This window comes from Halichoerus grypus, chromosome 1 (genome assembly GCF_964656455.1).
Source record: "Halichoerus grypus chromosome 1, mHalGry1.hap1.1, whole genome shotgun sequence".
Lineage (NCBI taxonomy): Eukaryota > Metazoa > Chordata > Mammalia > Carnivora > Phocidae > Halichoerus > Halichoerus grypus.
The window spans coordinates 203,115,626-203,133,065 of NC_135712.1; the positions used below are offsets into that span (position 1 = coordinate 203,115,626).

General features: G+C 61.7%; 2 protein-coding genes across 6 annotated transcripts; one reads left to right on the plus strand and one right to left on the minus strand.

Annotated features, from left to right (window-relative positions):
* Window positions 1-3,458: 3,458 nt before the first annotated feature.
* CRLF1 (cytokine receptor like factor 1) lies at window positions 3,459-16,932 on the plus strand. 3 transcript variants are annotated; one of them, XM_036093814.2, is made up of 9 exons: window positions 3,459-3,611; window positions 8,237-8,518; window positions 8,843-8,972; window positions 9,141-9,310; window positions 10,326-10,483; window positions 10,576-10,744; window positions 13,072-13,259; window positions 13,383-13,425; window positions 16,807-16,932. In XM_036093814.2, exons 1-9 carry the CDS (start codon window positions 3,500-3,502, stop codon window positions 16,809-16,811), a joined length of 1,257 nt encoding a protein of 418 aa, XP_035949707.1. In that variant the 5' UTR covers window positions 3,459-3,499; the 3' UTR covers window positions 16,812-16,932. The 3 variants fall into 3 exon arrangements, with proteins under 3 accessions (XP_035949707.1, XP_035949705.1, XP_035949706.1); XM_036093812.2 differs by lacking the exon at window positions 16,807-16,932 and adding an exon at window positions 13,938-14,265 and having other exon boundaries at window positions 13,378-13,425; XM_036093813.2 differs by lacking the exon at window positions 16,807-16,932 and adding an exon at window positions 13,938-14,265.
* Window positions 14,563-17,391, minus strand: REX1BD (required for excision 1-B domain containing). Of its 3 annotated transcripts, none has more exons than XM_036093820.2 (5): window positions 17,235-17,391; window positions 17,058-17,140; window positions 16,472-16,700; window positions 15,425-15,504; window positions 14,563-14,812 (listed from the first exon to the last, which is right to left on the minus strand). In XM_036093820.2, exons 1-5 carry the CDS (start codon window positions 17,334-17,336, stop codon window positions 14,794-14,796), a joined length of 513 nt encoding a protein of 170 aa, XP_035949713.1. In that variant the 5' UTR covers window positions 17,337-17,391; the 3' UTR covers window positions 14,563-14,793. The 3 variants fall into 3 exon arrangements, with proteins under 3 accessions (XP_035949713.1, XP_035949712.1, XP_035949711.1); XM_036093819.2 differs by having other exon boundaries at window positions 14,563-14,793; window positions 16,472-16,676; window positions 17,235-17,379; XM_036093818.2 differs by having other exon boundaries at window positions 14,563-14,793; window positions 17,235-17,379.
* Window positions 17,392-17,440: the final 49 nt, after the last annotated feature.

Sequence of the window (17,440 nt, forward strand, 5' to 3'; positions counted from 1 at the left end):
GTGCTGTGCTCTACTCATTCCCACTGGCTCTGGGTTCCTATGGGCCACTGAAGGTACTGTTAACCGCTGCCTTCTCCCCAGCGTCCCCTCAATGCCCTTCACTTACACAGGGAGCTGGGGCTGGAGGGTGTCCCCCAACCTAATCCTTAGGTGCAGAGTGTGCGGACTACGGAGGAGCCCTTCCCCGGCCCAGGTGGGCCCCTCTCTCCATCTGCCCCCTCAGTACATTCCCAGCTGCCTTCAAGGACTTGGGTCAATATTTGCCAGAAGTTCCGTCAATGCTGGCTCCCCTGCCAGGGCAAAAGGCGGTGGGACTGGGGAGGAAGGGGTTAAACTGCTGGGAGCACCGTGGGCAGGGAAGGGAGCCCCTGGGGGGGGGGGTGTCAAATCTCTTTCCTTAAAGTCAAAGGTATGAAGTAAAGGTTCCCCAGGGGAGAGAGGGCTGGCTCCAGGGCAGGGCTGGGCAAATGATTCTTACCCTTCCGTGGGTAAGGACCAGAGAGGGATGGCTACCAGCTTGGGTCACATAGCAAGTCAGGGGGCGTGGGCCTCACGGGGACGCCAGGCAGCATGATTCACTAGGACTGAGTTTTCTTGCCACTTGGAAGGACTGAGAATTCTCCATCCTTCCATTTTGCAAATATTCATTGAGCTCTTCTCCTGTGGCCCTCACTGGGCCCCGCGCAAGGTCCTAATGGCTCTCAGGGCACTCACAGTCTAAAGAAAGTAAGTCTCAAGAGTAAGACAATGTTCAAAGAGCTGTGTTAGAAAGACAATTTTAAAAGGTGAAGGGCATGAAGGGTGCCTGGAAAGGGTAGGGGGCCCCTCTGAGATGACACTTGGCCTGTGACATGATGGAAGAGAAGGTGGTAAGTGGGGGAAGATTTGGGGGAAGCGCATCCCTGCAGAGGGAACAGCAAATCTGCAAAGACCCTGCGATAGCAACAAGCCTGGTGTGTTTGGGGAAACAGGGCTGCTGTGGCTGGAGTGAAGTGAGGGAGAGGAAAGGGAAAAGGAGAGTGGAGGAGAGGAAGAGAGAGGAGGGGGGATAGGGAGGCTGGGCAGAGAAGACCTGCTTTGCTTCTTTTAAAAGCTCTCTCTGCCTGCCCTGCAGACAAGGAAGGGCAGGAGGGCCACCGGGGACGCCCAAGAGGAAGCCGGGCACCATCCCAGAGGGAGATGGTGGGGCCTGAACCTGGACAGGGTGAGGAGAAGGGGTCAGAATCTCAGAATGGGGATGTGTTTTGGAATCAGAGCCAACAGGATTTGCTGATGGATTGGACGTGGGGGATGAGCGAAGGAGAGAGTTGTCACGCACGCCTCCAGGTCTCTGGCCTGAGCACCTGGGTGGATGGGGGAGCCTTTTCCCCGAAACCCGGGGATGACTGGGGGAGGAGCAGAGATGGGGGGGGGATATCAAAATATCCCTCCAGAAGTCTGAAGTCCTTCAGGAGGGAGTCAAACTTTGCAGGGCAGAGGCTGCGGAGGAGGGCTTGCGCTCTCCTGGAAACACAATTCCAGTCAAGAACTGCCACCGCCTCTTAATCCTCTGGATCACCTGGCAGGTGGAACTATGGCCCCGTTTCTCAGAGGGGACAAACTGAGGCCTGGGGACCATCCCTGCTCCAAGAGAACATGCCCCCCCCCAGTGCTGGGCGCTGTGCCAAGGGCTTAGACTGTGGCACCTTCTATAACATTGCGTCTTCTCACAGAGGACCTTAGTCTGGCTGGGAGCCGCCCATTGTACAGAGCAGAAAACTGAGGCCGAGAGGCCTGGTTGCTTCAGTAAACGGAAGTGTACCACTCCAGGGCTTTACTCTCCCCCTCATAAACCCATCCAGAATCCAGATTGTGGGTGTGCAGAGCCTCCAGGATCCTGTCCTCCAATCCTCTTTTCTCTGACAATCTGGGGTCTGAGCTGGGGATCCAAATAACGGGGAGGGTAGCCTTGAGCAAACGAGGTGGGGACTCCTGAGCCACCCTCAGACACTTTTACCCCATTGGCTAGTTAGGGATATGGAGAGAGGGTCCAGGCCTCTAAGGGAACCCCCCTGTAAGGGGGAGTTAGAGCCCTTCCTCTCTCTGGGCACACCACTGGGGGCAGGGCTGAGACTCAAACCTCCAGGCTGGAGGCGTCCCTGGAACTCTCCTCTCAAGCACCCCCTAAACCTCCGCCCTAGAAGCCAGAAGCCCTTCTATCTTGGGAGCCGTATTGGGTGCTGACCGAGAGGAGGGGTTGGGGGTGAGGCGCCCAGGCCAGAAGGGGTCCCGAAACCCAAGCAGTGGCCAAGAATAATAACACGGAGAAGGATCCGGGCGCAAAAAAAGGAAGACAGACTATGCGTCGCTCCGGGCAGCCGGCGTTACCTGGAGTCGGCGGGCGGCGGCCGCCGGAGCGATTACTCACTGCGTGGCGCACCCCACCCGCGGGCCGCTGAACTGATGTTTCCGTGGGGAGAGGTGTCACTGACTCGGGGGGAGTGCTCCTTATGGCTCTCCTTCTGGGAATCCTTCCCGTCCCTCTTGCGGGACCTGGGCAAACCCCCGTCCCCGCTCCCACCTGGGCCCATTTCTCCCGGTCTGTCCACGCGGGAGCTCCCTCCTAAGGTCCCCGGGAGCCCCCCGAGGAACCTCAGCCGTGTCCTGCGTGAAGGGGACAGCTGAGCCAGGGCGAGGGCCCGGGACTCCTTTGCCTTCCAGCTTTTTCTCAGTCTTCCCTCCAGCAAAGCCTGGGACCGAGGCTGCGCGCAGAGGACCGAGGAGAGGCGGGATGAAGTGGGAGGCGGGGGGCGCTGGGCCGAGAGCTGTGGGACCCGCGCGTCCAGGGCGTGGGGCTGGGGGTTGCGACTCTCAGGCCCCAGGGAAAGAAGCGGGGGGTGGAAATGGGAGCAGGCGGGGCTCAGGGACCACTGGGGGGGCGGGGCCAAAAGCTGGGGTGGGGGCCGAGACAGGATGGGGGGAGGAGCGGGCCAGGGCTGGGGGCCGCAGGAGACACTTAAGGGGCACGGGGCTGAGAGCAGGGTGCAGAGAAGTGGGCAGGGGTATGGAAACGGGATTGGGGGCGCCAGGTCCCAGATTGGGGGTGGGGAGCCTGGAGCCGGCGGGGTTGGAAAGAGAGTTCTCAGGCTGGTAGGGGCTGAGTGGGGGCTTCCGGGCCGCGGGACAGGGCGCGCGCGGTGCGCGGCGGGGCGGAGGCCGGACGGGTGGGGCGCGCGGTGCCCGCGGGCGGGCGGGCGGGCGGGCGGCGGGGAGGCCGGTGCGGGGCCCGCCGCCCCCCCGGGGCCGGGCCGGGCCGGGGGCGGGGCCGGGCGGGGCCAGCGGCGCATTAGCGCCTTGTCAATTCGGCTGCTCAGACTTGCTCCGGCCTCCGCGCCCGCGCCCAGCGACGTGCGGGCTGCCCGGCCCGCGCCCTCCCGCGCCGGCCTCGAGCCCCGCGCCCCGCGCCGCCGCAGCCGCCGCCCGCCGCCTCCTGCCGCGCGCCCCCGGCAGCGCCGGCCCCATGCCCGCCGGCCGCCCGGGCCCCGCCGCCCAATCCGCGCGGCGGCCGCCGCCGCTGCTGCCCCTACTGCTACTCTGCGTCCTCGGGGCGCCGAGAGCCGGATCAGGAGCCCGTGAGTACCCGGCGTCCTGTTCCCTTCTTCCCGCCTGGGCCGGGAGCGTGCGCCCCGGGGGCAGCTGCGGGGGGAGGGGGCGCGGGCGCCACCTGGACGGCCCGGGAACAAAGGAAGGCGCCCCCGGCGCGGCCCTCGGGGCGCCCTCACCTGCGGGGCGCACGGAGCCGCAGTTCCCCCGCCCGAGGGTCCGGCTTCCGCGCCCTAGGCCTTCTTACCTGGGCCGCCCGGCTGGGGATACCCGGCCCTGACCCGGGGGGCCGGGGGGAGCCGCGGCCTGGGATTCTCTGAACTCCGGGACGCGGCGGGTGCACGCAACAGCGCCCGCGGACTCGGAGCGGTAGAGACCGAGGGGCACCGCTCCCGGGCAGGGGCGCACGCGGTAGGCGCGTTGGGTGCTGGCCCTGGGCGGCCCCCCCCCAGTGGAGGGATGAGCCCCGCGAGGAAGGCGGGGCGGCGGGAGGGGGGCCGCTCTGGCCGCCTGGCGCGCGGCCCGGGGTCCCCGGGGACGCGCCTCTCCGCGGGCCGGCGCCGCCGCCCTCCCCTGGCGGGACCCCGCGCGCGGGGGTCCGCGGAGTCCCAGCCACCGGCGGGCTCGGAACCATTCCTGGCCAGGCTGCGCGTGGCTGAGAGCCTCCAGCGAGAGAAATCTTTGTGAGCGAGTGGGTGAGAGGGAGAGGGAGAAGGAGCCAGCGAGTCCGGGCACCGCGGGCCCAGCCTTGGTCGGGGCGGGGGCGGGGGGGGGGCACCGGGAACCCACAGCCCCGCAGGCCGAGACCCCTGCCCTGTCAGGAGCTCCTGGGCTGCGGCACTCTCTGTCCCCCCACCCGAAGCACACCCCCTCCAGGACACCGTTTCTACATCCAGACCCTCTCTGGGACACACCCAGAGACACACAAAGACACACTGGCTTGTGGCCCGTCGCCCTCGCCCTCAGATGAGCGCACACTGCATCCCAGATGCACATTGGCGCACCATCGGGGCGCGCACACACACATTCCACATTCGTGCTCACACACATTCCGCAGGGGGAGGCAGCACAGGGGTATAGAGGCAGAGCCTGCCCTAGACGCTCACAACGGCTGCAGGCACCCCATCCAGGCGCTCAGGTCCATTCGGGCCAGCACCCATTGCTCCCCAGGCCGTCCCACACTGAACAGAGCTGTTTGCAAGCTTCCTTTGGTGCACCTCCAGAAAGGACAGGGTCTGGGCACCCCCGGGGGCACTTAGTGAAAGCCCAGCCTGCCCAAGGTGCCTGGGCAGGTGAGGGGCTGCCCCAGGCCCTCCTGGGGTCCCTGGCAGTTCTGCTAGACAGTGAGCAGCGCCGGTAAAGACTACTCTTAGTGACCGGCTTTGTTTCCCAGCTCAGAGAGCAGCAGGCAAAGGTGGTGGTGCTTGGAGGGATTGTTGTGCGTGTGTTTTTTCCTTTAAGGGGGAAGAAATTAAATAAAAAAGATTCTCACACCTCAGCAATATGTTTCTACTTACGGTGTGTCTTAGCACCTGACCAGCAGGCGGGTGGGTCGTAAAGTGTGTGTGCAGGTACCAGCGGGACAGGAGATGGGGACCCCTGTCGGGACCCTGGGATGGAGGCCACCCTCCTGCCTTGCTTGCAGAGAATCTCACACTTTTCCCTTTTAAAACACATGGTGTTCCTTTTTAATAACGGCAGTGGCTCCAGATTGGGAAGGGAGAAGGAAAAAACTTTTAAAGGCCCCAGCTCTGTGTGAAAGTCAGGGAGGCAGGGAGCAAGGGGGTGGGGGTGGCTGTCCAAAAGCTTAGCTCAGGGATCTGCTTTGGGGAGCCTTCTAGGAGGCCCCCCAAACCAGGCAAGGGCCCCCACGACCTTAGTGGGCTGTTCCCAGCTGCTTCGCCTGGCTTGGAATGTGTGCATCCAGGTCCCCCCCCGCCCCCCCCCCCCCCGCCGCCTTGGCCCATTGTTTGGGGAGGCCTGAAGGGAGTTGGGAGCCTGCTGGGACCCCAGAGCTGGGAGGGGCTGGAATCTTAATAGTTCCTAGGTGCTGCAATGTGTTGGGCCCTCTGGACATCATGATCTCATCTCATTAATCTCCCCAACAGGTAGAACTTATTTTCCTCCCATTTTATGGAGGAGGAAACTGAGAACTGGAAAGGGGAAACCAGTCGCTCAGGTGCTCCAGCTGGGATTGGCACCGCCGTCCCAGGAGAAGTCCTCCCTCTGACCTTTTCTGGTGGAACGTGGTGGTGGTGGAGGGGGGGACTGGCCTGTCCAGGCCCGCCTGGCCTTGCCCTCTCGCCCTGTCCCCCGCCCAGCCCCAGGAGGGCAGCTGCAGCTGCTGGCAGGCAGTCCACGCCAGCCCAGGCCAGAGCGGGTGTGGCAGAGGGGCAGTGCCCCCCAGCCAAGACCCCCCAGAGAGCCCCTTCCTGGCTAGACCCTGCTGGTGGGTGGGGGGCCGGAGGGGCGTGACCTACCCCCAAAGGGTTGAGACTGGGCCTTGGGGTCCAGGCAGGCCCGGCCGTGCCTCCCACCCTGTTGGGGGGGCCCAGGCAGGAAGCGGTGGGTGGGCCGGGGCAGAGACGCTGGCACGCCCGAGTTCATGCCGAAGGAATTCCGAATTAGCGGGCGGCTGGCTGCCTGGGACCTCCGGGGCGGCCCCCTGGCCCCCGCCCCCGGCCGCCCCCGCCTCCTCGGCTCTGGCCCGCTCAGCCGGCTCCTTCGCACGGACGCCGAGACCTCCGGCGAGCCCTGGGCCAAGCCCCAAACGCAACTGTGATCCCAGGCTCCAGCAAGAAATGGCCCTCAAGCCAAGTTTGCCCCGGAAAATTGTCAGGGCCGGCCTGGAGAACCGCGTCCACCCCACCTCGCCCATCTGGGGCAGTGAGGGCCAGCACAGGGCAGCCGCTGCCATTCAGAGTGCCTCCCAAGGGGCCAGGATCACCCTGTCCTTGGCTGCCATCTCACAGAATCTGGGCTACCTCCCCCTGTCCTCTGCTGCCCTCCCCCCACTCCCTTTTTACAGCTGCCTGGGGATCCTTTTAAAATGTAAATCCTCCCCTGTGCGGAGCCCTGGAATAACCCCTCCCTGCAGGTCTGGCTCTGCTGATCTCCCAGACCTCATTCCCCACCACTCCTGCCCCAGGACCTTTGCACTTGCTGTTCCCACAGCCTGGTACTCTCTCCTAGATATTTCCATGGTGACTTCTTTCACTTTTTTCAGGTCTCAGCTCAAATGCCTCCCCAGATAGGCCTCCTGGGCCATTGAGCTGCCACCACTACCATGTGCTTCACGTTCTCATATTTATTTGTTCTTTCTCCTGTTGCTCCCTTGGATTCAAGGCCCACAAGGGCAGGAATTTTGAGTATCTTGGTCACCATTGTGCCTCCAGCTCCTGGCAAACTATAGGTGCTCCATGCATGGATGCATGAATGAATGAATGAACAAATGAATGAATGAGTCCTCACAACTGCTGCTGGTGGAGGGAGAGGCCCCTTCCCAGAGGCTCAAAGACATAAAATGAATGGGCCAAGCTTCCGCAGTGAGCTGGGAGCATTTGAACCCCGGTCAGCCTGGTTTAAAGGTCCCACAGGGTTGTTCCTTAAGACAATATTTTCACTCCTCTCAAACGTGTGGTTGATACCATGATGCGCACTTCCCAGATGGGGAGACTGGGGCTCAGAGAGTGGTATCAGGGTCTTGGACTGTGCGACCCCTCGCCCTTATCTGGACCTTGACTTCTCCTCAGATAAAAACAGACTCCTCTTAGGTTCTGACCTCCAGAAGGGGAAGCCCTTGGCATCTGAGACCCTCATGCCCAGCACCCAGTTCACACACAATCCTGTTTAGGAAGTCACTTTCCATCTAATCTTCACAATGGCCTTAGGGATCATGAGCTTTCTTGTTCCCATTTTGCAGATTAGGAAAAATGAGTTGAAAGAAAGAACAATGATGCCAAGTCCCTTTGGGTGGGGTTTGGGGGCCTAGAGTTTGCCCCAGCCTCCTTCAGTTCCAGCAACAGCACAGAGCAGAACTCTGGAGACCAACAAATCGGGGTTTAAATTGTGTGCCCTTTCCTCACTCAGTGACTTTGGGCAAGAGATAATTTCTCAGAGCCTCAGTTTTTTCATCCACAAAATAAGAAGGATTCTAGTAGGAGTCAGGGCACCCCTTTTTAGAAGCGTCTTTCCCCCCAAAGACACACTGTGTGTGAGGTTCTAGGGGTACAAATCTTTTTTTTTTTCCTAATTGCCAAGAATAAAATGAAATAAATAAAAGAAAAAAAGCAGAATGTAATAGTTGTCAGAACTACGGGCCGAGCAAGATTTACTTGAATCTGAGTGGACATTTATGCCTGCGTTTTGTGTCCACTCCCAGAGCCTTGAGCAAGTCGGTGAAGAAGCATCTTGGAAGGACCTGAGTTGTGGAATCACACAGTCCTGGGGCTGAATTTTGGTTTGGCCACCAACCTTGGGCTGGTCACTTGGCCTAATTGAACCTCAGTTTCCTCCATGTAAAATGGGAGGGAGACCATAGGAAACAGCTCCTTCGCAGGACTGCCATGAGTCCTGGAGGTCCTGGCATGGTGGGGGACGGGGGGCTCAGGGCGACTCCATCTCAGGCCTGACAGGCCCTCCTCTCTGACCCCAGACACGGCTGTCATCAGCCCCCAGGACCCCACGCTCCTCATCGGCTCCTCCCTGCAGGCCACGTGCTCAGTGCACGGGGACCCACCAGGCGCCACAGCTGAGGGCCTCTACTGGACCCTCAACGGGCGCCGCTTGGCCCCGGAGCTCTCCCGTGTGCTCAACGCCTCCACCCTGGCCCTCGCCCTGGCCAACCTCAACGGATCCAGGCAGCAGTCTGGCGACAACCTTGTGTGCCACGCTCGGGACGGCAGCATCCTGGCTGGTTCCTGCCTCTATGTTGGCTGTAAGTGGGCCCCCAGAATAAGCAGGGGTAACTCTTGGGAGCCGCATCTTCCTCTGGAGAGGGGCATGAATCATGGGCCCTCTGGCCCCTGACTGACAGTGGGCATGCCGGCACAGATGGAGAGGTAGGGACCTCTGGGGTGGAAATGAGAGCCTGGAACCCCCACCCCTATCCCCAAGAGACTCCAGGCAGGCTGTCAGGTCAACATCCGCTCTGTTCAACCCTCCTTCCACTCCAAGGTGGGGGCCCAGCTGGTGGCTAGCAACTTCTCCACCTATCCAGGGCTGGTCCAGACCCTCAGCCCCCTGCATCCCCCTTCCCCAGTGCCCCCAGAGAAACCTTTCAACATCAGTTGCTGGTCCAAGAACATGAAGGACCTGACATGCCGCTGGACGCCGGGGGCCCATGGGGAAACCTTCCTCCACACCAACTACTCCCTCAAGTACAAGCTGAGGTTGGTGGTGGCCCTTGGGTGACGCGTGTTCCAGCCTGGCTGTGAGGCCTTGGCAAAGCCCACCCTCTCCAAGCCCGGTGTCCCGTCTGCACTCTGGGGCTGCCGCGGGGAGGTCTGGGGGGCCTGAAGCGTCCGTCGTGTGTCCTCACACCCCCTCCTGCCCTGCAGGTGGTACGGGCAGGATAACACGTGTGAGGAGTACCACACCGTAGGGCCTCATTCCTGCCACATCCCCAAGGACCTGGCTCTCTTTACACCCTATGAGATCTGGGTAGAGGCCACCAACCGACTGGGCTCGGCCCGCTCTGATGTGCTCACGCTGGACATCCTGGATGTGGGTGAGCCCCCCACCCCAGCTGCTAGGCCCACAAGCGATCCTGCACCCCCTCTCCTAGCTCAGCTCTCGGCTGCAGCTCCAGCCCTGACCCTGCTGGTTGGGGCCGGGAAGAACTAGGCATCCACCCATAGGTCCCCAGTCCCCTGAAGCAGCCAGGATACCCCCACTCTGTGGAGAACACCTGGCCTGGCTGCCTCCCCCTCGGCAGCCCAGGTGTGCAGGAGGGGGCCCCGGGGGAGCTGGGAGGGGGCGCCCAGGTCGGGAGGCGCCCCAGGAAGCCTCAGCCTGGAGCTGGGGGGGGGTGCGCAGGCGGGAGGCAGGAAACGGATGATCTGCGAGCAGAATTGGGCCTAATCTAATTAGGGTGTTTCTCAGCCCCAAGCAGGCCTGTGCCTTAACCCTTTCAGACCCTTACTAAGGCCTCAGGGGGAGAGGCCAGACCTCCATGCTGCCCACAGGGCTCCCAGAAGGATCCCCAGAAGGCTGGTAGCCGCCCCCGACCCCAGTCTGCTTCCTGCTTTGCTTCCTCAAGTCCTAAAGCTGCAGTGAGCAGGTTCTAAGCCTCAGTTTTCCCTCTGCACCAGCAAGGCTGTCCTATTGAAAACCTCTGCAAAGTAGGAAGGATCTGGAGGTGCAGGTGGGCAGTGGGGGGTCAGGAGGAGCTTCCCAGGGGTCTGGCAGCCTGCTGGCCCCCTGGCCTCCTGGACATAATAATAACAATGTCATCAGCCAGGCAGTGTCTGCTTTTCCATCGGTCCCTGAAGATAGGATTATATTTCTCCTGTCACAGATAATAACGGTGATAACAGCTAACATTAATTGAATGTTTCTAGGTGCTGAGTGTTTCCCAAATACTGTCTAATGTAATCCACCCTTCTGGAAGGGGGGAGGGGGGAGAGGGCAGAACAGAGGCAGGTGCCACCCAAGCCATGTGCTCTGAGATTTGAACCCAGATGGGGGCCAGCCAGGTCCAAGGAAGGCTGAGTGATTAAGCCCTGCCCTGCCCCGTCTCTCAGTGACCACCGACCCCCCACCCGACGTGCACGTGAGCCGAGTCGGGGGCCTGGAGGACCAGCTGAGTGTGCGCTGGGTTTCCCCACCGGCCCTCAAGGACTTCCTCTTCCAAGCCAAGTACCAAATCCGCTACCGGGTGGAGGACAGCGTGGATTGGAAGGTGCCTGACAATCCCCCCCGTCCCTCAGCTCCCACCCCACTCTGCGCCTCCCCGCCCCCACCTCTGGCCTCTGACCCTGCCATTGCCACCAGGTGGTGGACGATGTCAGCAACCAGACCTCGTGCCGCCTGGCCGGCCTGAAGCCGGGCACAGTCTACTTCGTGCAAGTGCGTTGCAATCCTTTTGGCATCTATGGCTCCAAGAAGGCAGGGATCTGGAGCGAGTGGAGCCACCCCACGGCCGCCTCCACCCCTCGCAGTGGTGAGCACCCCAGCAGGGCTGGGTGGTCAGGAGACCAGTCCCAAAGCAGCCAAAGCCTTTGTTTCTTTGTTTCCTCCAAGAGAGCAGAGTTCTCAAATTGGTGGCCCTTAGGGGCCAAATCTGGTCCTTGGATCCATTTTCTTTGACCTGTCATTTGAAAAAAAAAAAGTTTGACCTACTTGGCGGACATTTAAAAACAGGAAGTTTTCACACAAATATCCTAGGTTTCCTAGAAAGATTGTCTAGAAAATGTTGGGGCGCCTGGCTGGTTCAGTCGGAAGAGCATGTGACTCTTGATCTCGGGGTTGTGAGTTCGAGCCCCACGTTGTGTGTAGAGATTAGTTAAAAATGAAATTTTTTTTTTTTTTTAAGATTTTATTTATTTGAGAGAGAGCGAGGGAGAGAGAGAGAGCATGAGTCGGGGGGGGGGGCAGAGGGAAAGGGAGAAGCAGACTCCCCCCTGAGCAGGGAGCCTGATGCAGGGCTCAATCCCAGGGCCCTGGGATCATGACCTGAGTGGAAGGCAGATGCTTAACCGACTGAGCCACTCAGGCACCTCTAAAAATAGAATCTTTAAGCAAGAAAATGTAACAGGACACAGCCAGAGTGTGTCCACAGCCCCTATCAGGCCCCATCATTCAGGGGCCTCACTCTCCAGTTGCCCCACCCCCACCTGGCACATTTTGCCCACCTGTGCCCTCTCTCGAGTCCCTAAAGACAAGGGAGTTTGAGACCTCTGCTTCTGAGGCTGATCGGCTACCAACTCTCCCTCTGATGGGCCTTGGGTTCCCTTTCTGATCAAGGTGGGGGGTGGGGACAATCAGGAGCCTGGATCTGACTTCCCTTGCCCTCTGGGGTTTCTCTAAGCCCATGATCCTCCATTCTCTCCTTGGTGAAATGTTACAAAATACGTTAATTGAAATGTCTGGCCTCAGCTTTTCCATCTGGAAAGTGGGCACAATAATACCCACCTCAGGCTATTGTTAGGGTTAGATGAGATAACCCAAGAAAGTGCACTCGTGGTGGGCGCCATCTAAGTGTTTGCAGGTAGTAGTGACCAAGGCTCCCATCTCTTGCTCCCCCATGATTTCCCCCCCTCCCGAAGGGAATCCCTTTTCTCAGGTGAGGACACTGAGGCCCTAGGACGTTCAGCCAGCCCCCAAAGTCACACAGGGATCTGAACTCAGTTTCCTGGAAAGTCCAGGCCCATGCTCGTGGGATGATGGGGAAACTGAGGCCCAGAGGGGGGGTCCCAAAGCTAGGGAGGGACAGAGCCAGGCTCCAGCCAGTTCCCCAGCCCCCATCCTGGGCCCCTCCAGGTTCTGGGGGTGGGCGGGATCTACGACGGCCGGGAGGGGCCTGCGCCTTGGCCCCTGCTCGTGCCCAGCACCTGCGATTCTTGCACGGGAGCCAGCAGGCGGCTGCGTCCGCTGGAGAGGCTGGGGAGGCCGGGGGAGGCCAGCAGGGGCGGTGGGGGCCGTGGCCGTGCCAGGGCCTGTCAGCGGGTTCCCGGCCTTATTTATGATGTGAGGCCGATGTCCTTATCTGCCGGCCTGCTAGGGGCTGGCTGCGGTCGGCAGCTGGACCGACAGGCCAGCCTCCCACCTGGCCCTCCCAGCCCACTCCCCATCCCACTGGCTCCCGCTCTCAGGCCTGTCCTGGGGACTGCCTCCCCGCCGCCCCCCCTCCGGGTCTCCTCTGTCTCCCTTCATCCCTCTGTCATTCTCTTCCCCTGTACCTCTCTGCATTTTTGCCTTTTTTGGTTTCTGTGTCCCTACACGCCCATGGTCTCTGTCTCTGCCTGCTGCAGCCCTCTCTTGATCTCGCCCTTTTCTATTCCTCTGCATCTCTTTGGCTGTCCCCTATTGCTTTGGCCCTCTCCACATCTCCCTGTCTCGCCTTGTCTCCATCTTTCCATCTTTCCATCTCTGCCTCTCTCTCTCTCTCTCTCTCTCTCTCTCTCTCCAGCTCTCCCTCACTCGTGTCTCTCTTGCCCTTTCTCCGTCCCTTGCTCTGGGTCTGGGTCTCATCCCTCTGGCCCTGGCTCCTCTCCTTCTTCCCCTCCCTTTCACTCACACCTGGCTCAGGCCACGGGAATCAGGTTCCTGCAGGAGACATGGGGGAAGAGCCCCCTCCTTCCCCTGCCTCCCACCTCCTCCGGGGCTCAGCTGGGCCGCTGTGCTGAGCGGTGCAGAGGACCCGATCCGGAGACACCGGGAGGGAGGTGCCCAAGGGGAACACGGTCCCGCCGAGCCGCGGAACCTCCCTCTCCTGCCCTCGCGCGCCCTCTGCCGGGCGCGCCGTGACGCTGCCGCTCCCCCCATCAGAGCGCCCGGGCCCGGGCGGCGGGGCGTGCGAGCCGCGGGGCGGCGAGCCGAGCTCGGGGCCGGTGCGGCGCGAGCTCAAGCAGTTCCTGGGCTGGCTCAAGAAGCACGCGTACTGCTCGAACCTGAGCTTCCGCCTCTACGACCAGTGGCGAGCCTGGATGCAGAAGACACACAAGACCCGCAACCAGGTAGGAAGGAGGGACCGGCGGGCGAGGAATGGAGTGGTGGGGGCAGAGAGGGAATTGGGCTGCGGGGGGGAAAGGAGGGAGGTCCGCAGCCCCCAGACACTGCCTCCTTCCTTCCAAGCACAGGACGAGGGGATCCTGCCCTCGGGCAGACGGGGCACGACGAGAGGTAAGGGAAGCCCACCCCAGCTGGGTGGGTGGGCAGGGAGGGAGACAAGGGCCCCTCCTCGTGGCCACAGGCCGTGGGCCCCCCCACCCTCAGCCTTAGAGTTGTTGAGATGGAATCCCTTCCTCCATCTCCTATTTATCAGCATTTCCTAACACCCAGTGATTGCCTGGTCCTGTGGCCTTCAGCCTAGTAAAAGCATCTGACCCCCGCAAATGTCCAAAGTGGAGCATAATCCTCAGGAATGAACATACTCATCCCAGTTAGCATGTATGAGCACCTACTGCATGCTCACCCTGTGCCAAGAGCTTTACCCACAGGAGACCCCTGGGACAAACAGATATTCTTACTTCTCAAAGGGGAAAACCAAGGCCCTGAGAGGGGGCAGTACCCTACCCAAGGTCCCCAAGCTGAAAGTGGCAGGACCAGGACCTGAAGTGGGGCTTCCTCAATTGCTCTGTGGTACTGGCCCCTCCCAGGCTCCCTGCTTAGCTTGGCTTCCCCTCTGCCTGCAGGTCCTGCCAGATAAGCTCTAGGGACTGGGGCCACCCTCCCTGCTGCGTGGAGACACGGGGGCCGCACCCAGACTGGGGGCGAACTCTGTACCCTCACCTCAGGGCACCCAAGCACCCTCGGCAGGAGCTGGGGTGGGTATTCTGAGGGTAACAACATCTTTGGCCTCCACGTGAGGCCACTCTTGGGTGCAACTCCAGTGGGGGTGTGTGTGAGGGTTGGCTAAGCTGCCAGGGCTGGGGGTGAAGAAGGGCCATTGCTTCCCCCCCCCCCCGCCCCATCCAGGACCCCTACAAAGAGTCTTTTTAAATAAACAAGCTATTTAGGTGCCCTGATTGTGAAGATATTTGGGGCTGGATTGGCCCAGGGTAGGGGCTGTGGGGTTTAGAGAAAGCATGAGGAATCCTAATGACCCTATGGGATTGGAATCTTTACATCCCAGAATTTCAGACTCTCCAGGAGGTGAACTATCTGGCTTTAAACTCATTGGAGGGTGTGATTCAAAAGGCCAGCTCTACTGGGAGCGGGGGGTGGGGGTGTCTTGCACCTGCCATCCCTGGCCTTGTGGGGCCTCCTCCCCGGGGACACCCATCCCAGCACCCCAGGACACAGAGACAGTGAAGCAGCTGCAAATGAAGGGTCCTTTATTGTGGGAGTCACAGCAAACTCAAGGGCTGTCAGCAACCTGGTGGAGCGTGACCCCAGCCAGCTGACAGTCCAGGGGTGGGCTGGGTGCCATTCACGCCATTTCCCATGTCCCTCGGCGTGTCCCTGGGGAGCCACCATCACTCGGCAGATTCTGCATCAAACCTAAGGTCCTGAAGAACCTCGCTGATTGCTTCCATGGTTTTAATTACCCTACAAGAGCGGATCGGGACTATAAATAAAACCCAGATGGGGAGAATTAGCCGCCATTGCGCAGCTCCTAGGGGGCTGTGCAAGCCCCGGGCCCTCCTGCCTACCGCCAAAGTTCCAGTGGCCAAGAGGACCATTTGGCTGCCAGGGAAGGAGGGGTGGTCTGTGGGTGAGGGTGGGCAGAGACAAAAAGCCACCTTGGTGGGTGCCATCCGAAGATGTGCTGTGTCACAGAGCAGAGAGCCTGTGGGCGAGCACTCGGGTGTGTGCTGGATGGGGGCTGGAGGCAGGAATGTGCAGGCCTGTGTCTGGTGGGCCTGGGCAACCACGTCCAAGCTCAAAGTACAGCCATGTGAGCGGGATTGGCATGTGTGAGGTGCCCAACTGTGTCCCGGAAATGCACGGCGAGTCTGGTGTGAAATTGCAGGGCGCGTGCACTTGGGGGCAATGTGTGCTGTATGTCTGGGAGCCACCAGGTCAGGACTCCAGTGTGCATACCCTGAGGGTTGTGTGCAGGTCCAGAGGGTCAACCCAGTATGACCGTGCCAGCCCTGGGGCACAGCTGGCTAGGGATGGGTGCCTGAAGGTGCACGTGCAAATCTACCACCGCCACCCCCTGGGAAGGAGTGCTCACTTCATCTTCAGCTGGTGCATCTCCAGAGTGTTCTCCTGCCCAGACAGCTCTGGTGCCCCCATCAGCTGCAGCAGGGCCACCTGGTAAGGGCAACAGGGAGGCCGTCACAGCCGGCAGAGACCCTCCCCTGCCCTCCCACACAGATCAGGGAGGGAGACGCAGAAGCACCCAGAAAGGCAACGATGACCCAGAGCCTCAAGGGGCGGTGCCTCGCACGGGAGGAGTCTGGGATTCAGTTTAAAGGGGCTCCTGAGGAGGACCGGGTGGGCAGGCCCTAGAGTGAGTGGGTGGTGCCGCGTGGGTGTGGTCGCAGGAAGGCGTGGTATGGGAACAGCGGAGAAGGCTCAGCCTGGAATTGGTGACAGGGGTGGAGCAGGCAGGGCCTCATAGTCTCAAGGATGTGGCAGGGCGTTATAATCCCAGGGTGGAAGTAGGCCAAACACCTAGACTGGGATTGGGGTCTCCTAAAGCAGCGTGGCCTGGAAATCCCAGGTTGGAGGGTGATGTGGGCGTGGCCTCAGGTGGGCTGGGTCTGGGAATATTGTGTTTCGGCCAGGATTGGCTGTAGGGGCAGAGTAGGCGGGGCCTTGGAACCCTAGAGGAGGAGCAGGCCCAGAACCTAGGCTGGGATTAGGGTTACTCAAGAGGGGGCGTGCCGTGGAAATTCACACTCTCCAATGTGCAGGGGGCTGAGGGCCAGACCTGAGGCAATGGGAACAGCCAAAGGGGTAGGAGCGGAGTTGGGGCCCGGCCCTGGGCATCCCGGCAAAGCGCTGGGGCTGCGGGAGGGAATGAGATGAAGTGGGCCTGTCCTGGGACTAAACAAAACCTGAATGACCCGGAGAAGAACTGGAGGGGTCAGAGCCAGAGAATCCCGAGTGAAACCTTAGTGGAGTTTTGAGGTGGAAAAGGAAGAAGTGGGGTCTGGGGCGCCGGGGGTGGGGTTGCGGCGGGGGCCGGATTCTGGCCCCTCCCCCATGAGGCTCACAGCGGGCCGTGACAGACCAGGCGCTGTGCGGGGGACAGGGGCTGGGGGTGGGGCCTCACCGTGGCCAGGCGAGTCTGCTCCAGCTGTTGCAGGCTACGCACGTGGCTCGCGAGCAGCGGCTGCCCTCTGGGCCCGGCCAGCTCGGCCTCCACCGCCAGCACCTCTCGCGAGGCGGCCGCGAAGGCCTGGGTCACCTCGTGCACCGTGCTCCGGTAGCGCGGGAAGTCGTAGGGCGGGCCGCTTCGCAGGTACTGGAGGTGGCCTCTGCGGCAGGTGGGGGTCCTGAGGCTACGCCCTCAGGTTCTCAGGCCCTGCACCCGCACTGACCACCTGAAAGCCCCCAGGAAGTGTCCCTGGACCCCAGAGTGTGGAGGACGCTCTCTGACTCCCGCAGGGTAACCGGAGATGGGCCCACTCCTGCGCTTGGGGAAGGGCGAGACGCCACGTGCAGTGGTCCATCCGGCAGTGGGGCCGCACCCTGGGTCCCAGAGGGGGAAAGCAAAGATCTGGTGCCCCAGCGAATCCCGCCCCACCTCTGACAACGCAGCCGCACGGGGATCCAGCTCCGCCCCCAGGCACGCCCATCCCCGGAGCCGGCAGGGGCTGCACTCTGCGACCCCCGCCCACCCCTGCGCCCGCACTTACTCCTCCAGCCGGCGGAAGGCCTGCGCGCGCTCAGCCTGCAACTGGTGGATGCGCTGCACCAGCGCCCGGATCGGGGCATCTTTCTACGGAGCGGGGGGCATGGCTGGGGCATGAAGCCGGCGCCCCCAAGCCTGCACCGCCCACCCCGCGCCTGTTCCTGCTCGAGCCCGGGCTCACCCAGGGCCACGCTGGCTCCTCGCGCTCCGGGACACCGGCAGCCACTGCAGTACCGGGCACCGAGGGGACGGCGGAGTCCGCCGCGGCCTCGGCAGTGATCATGACTGCGCAGCCCCGGCCCCGCCCAGGACTACGGTGCTCCGCTGCGCCAGGCGCCCCCTGCAGGCCCGGAGGTTTTCCAACCTCAGCCTGTGGCCAGCTAAAAC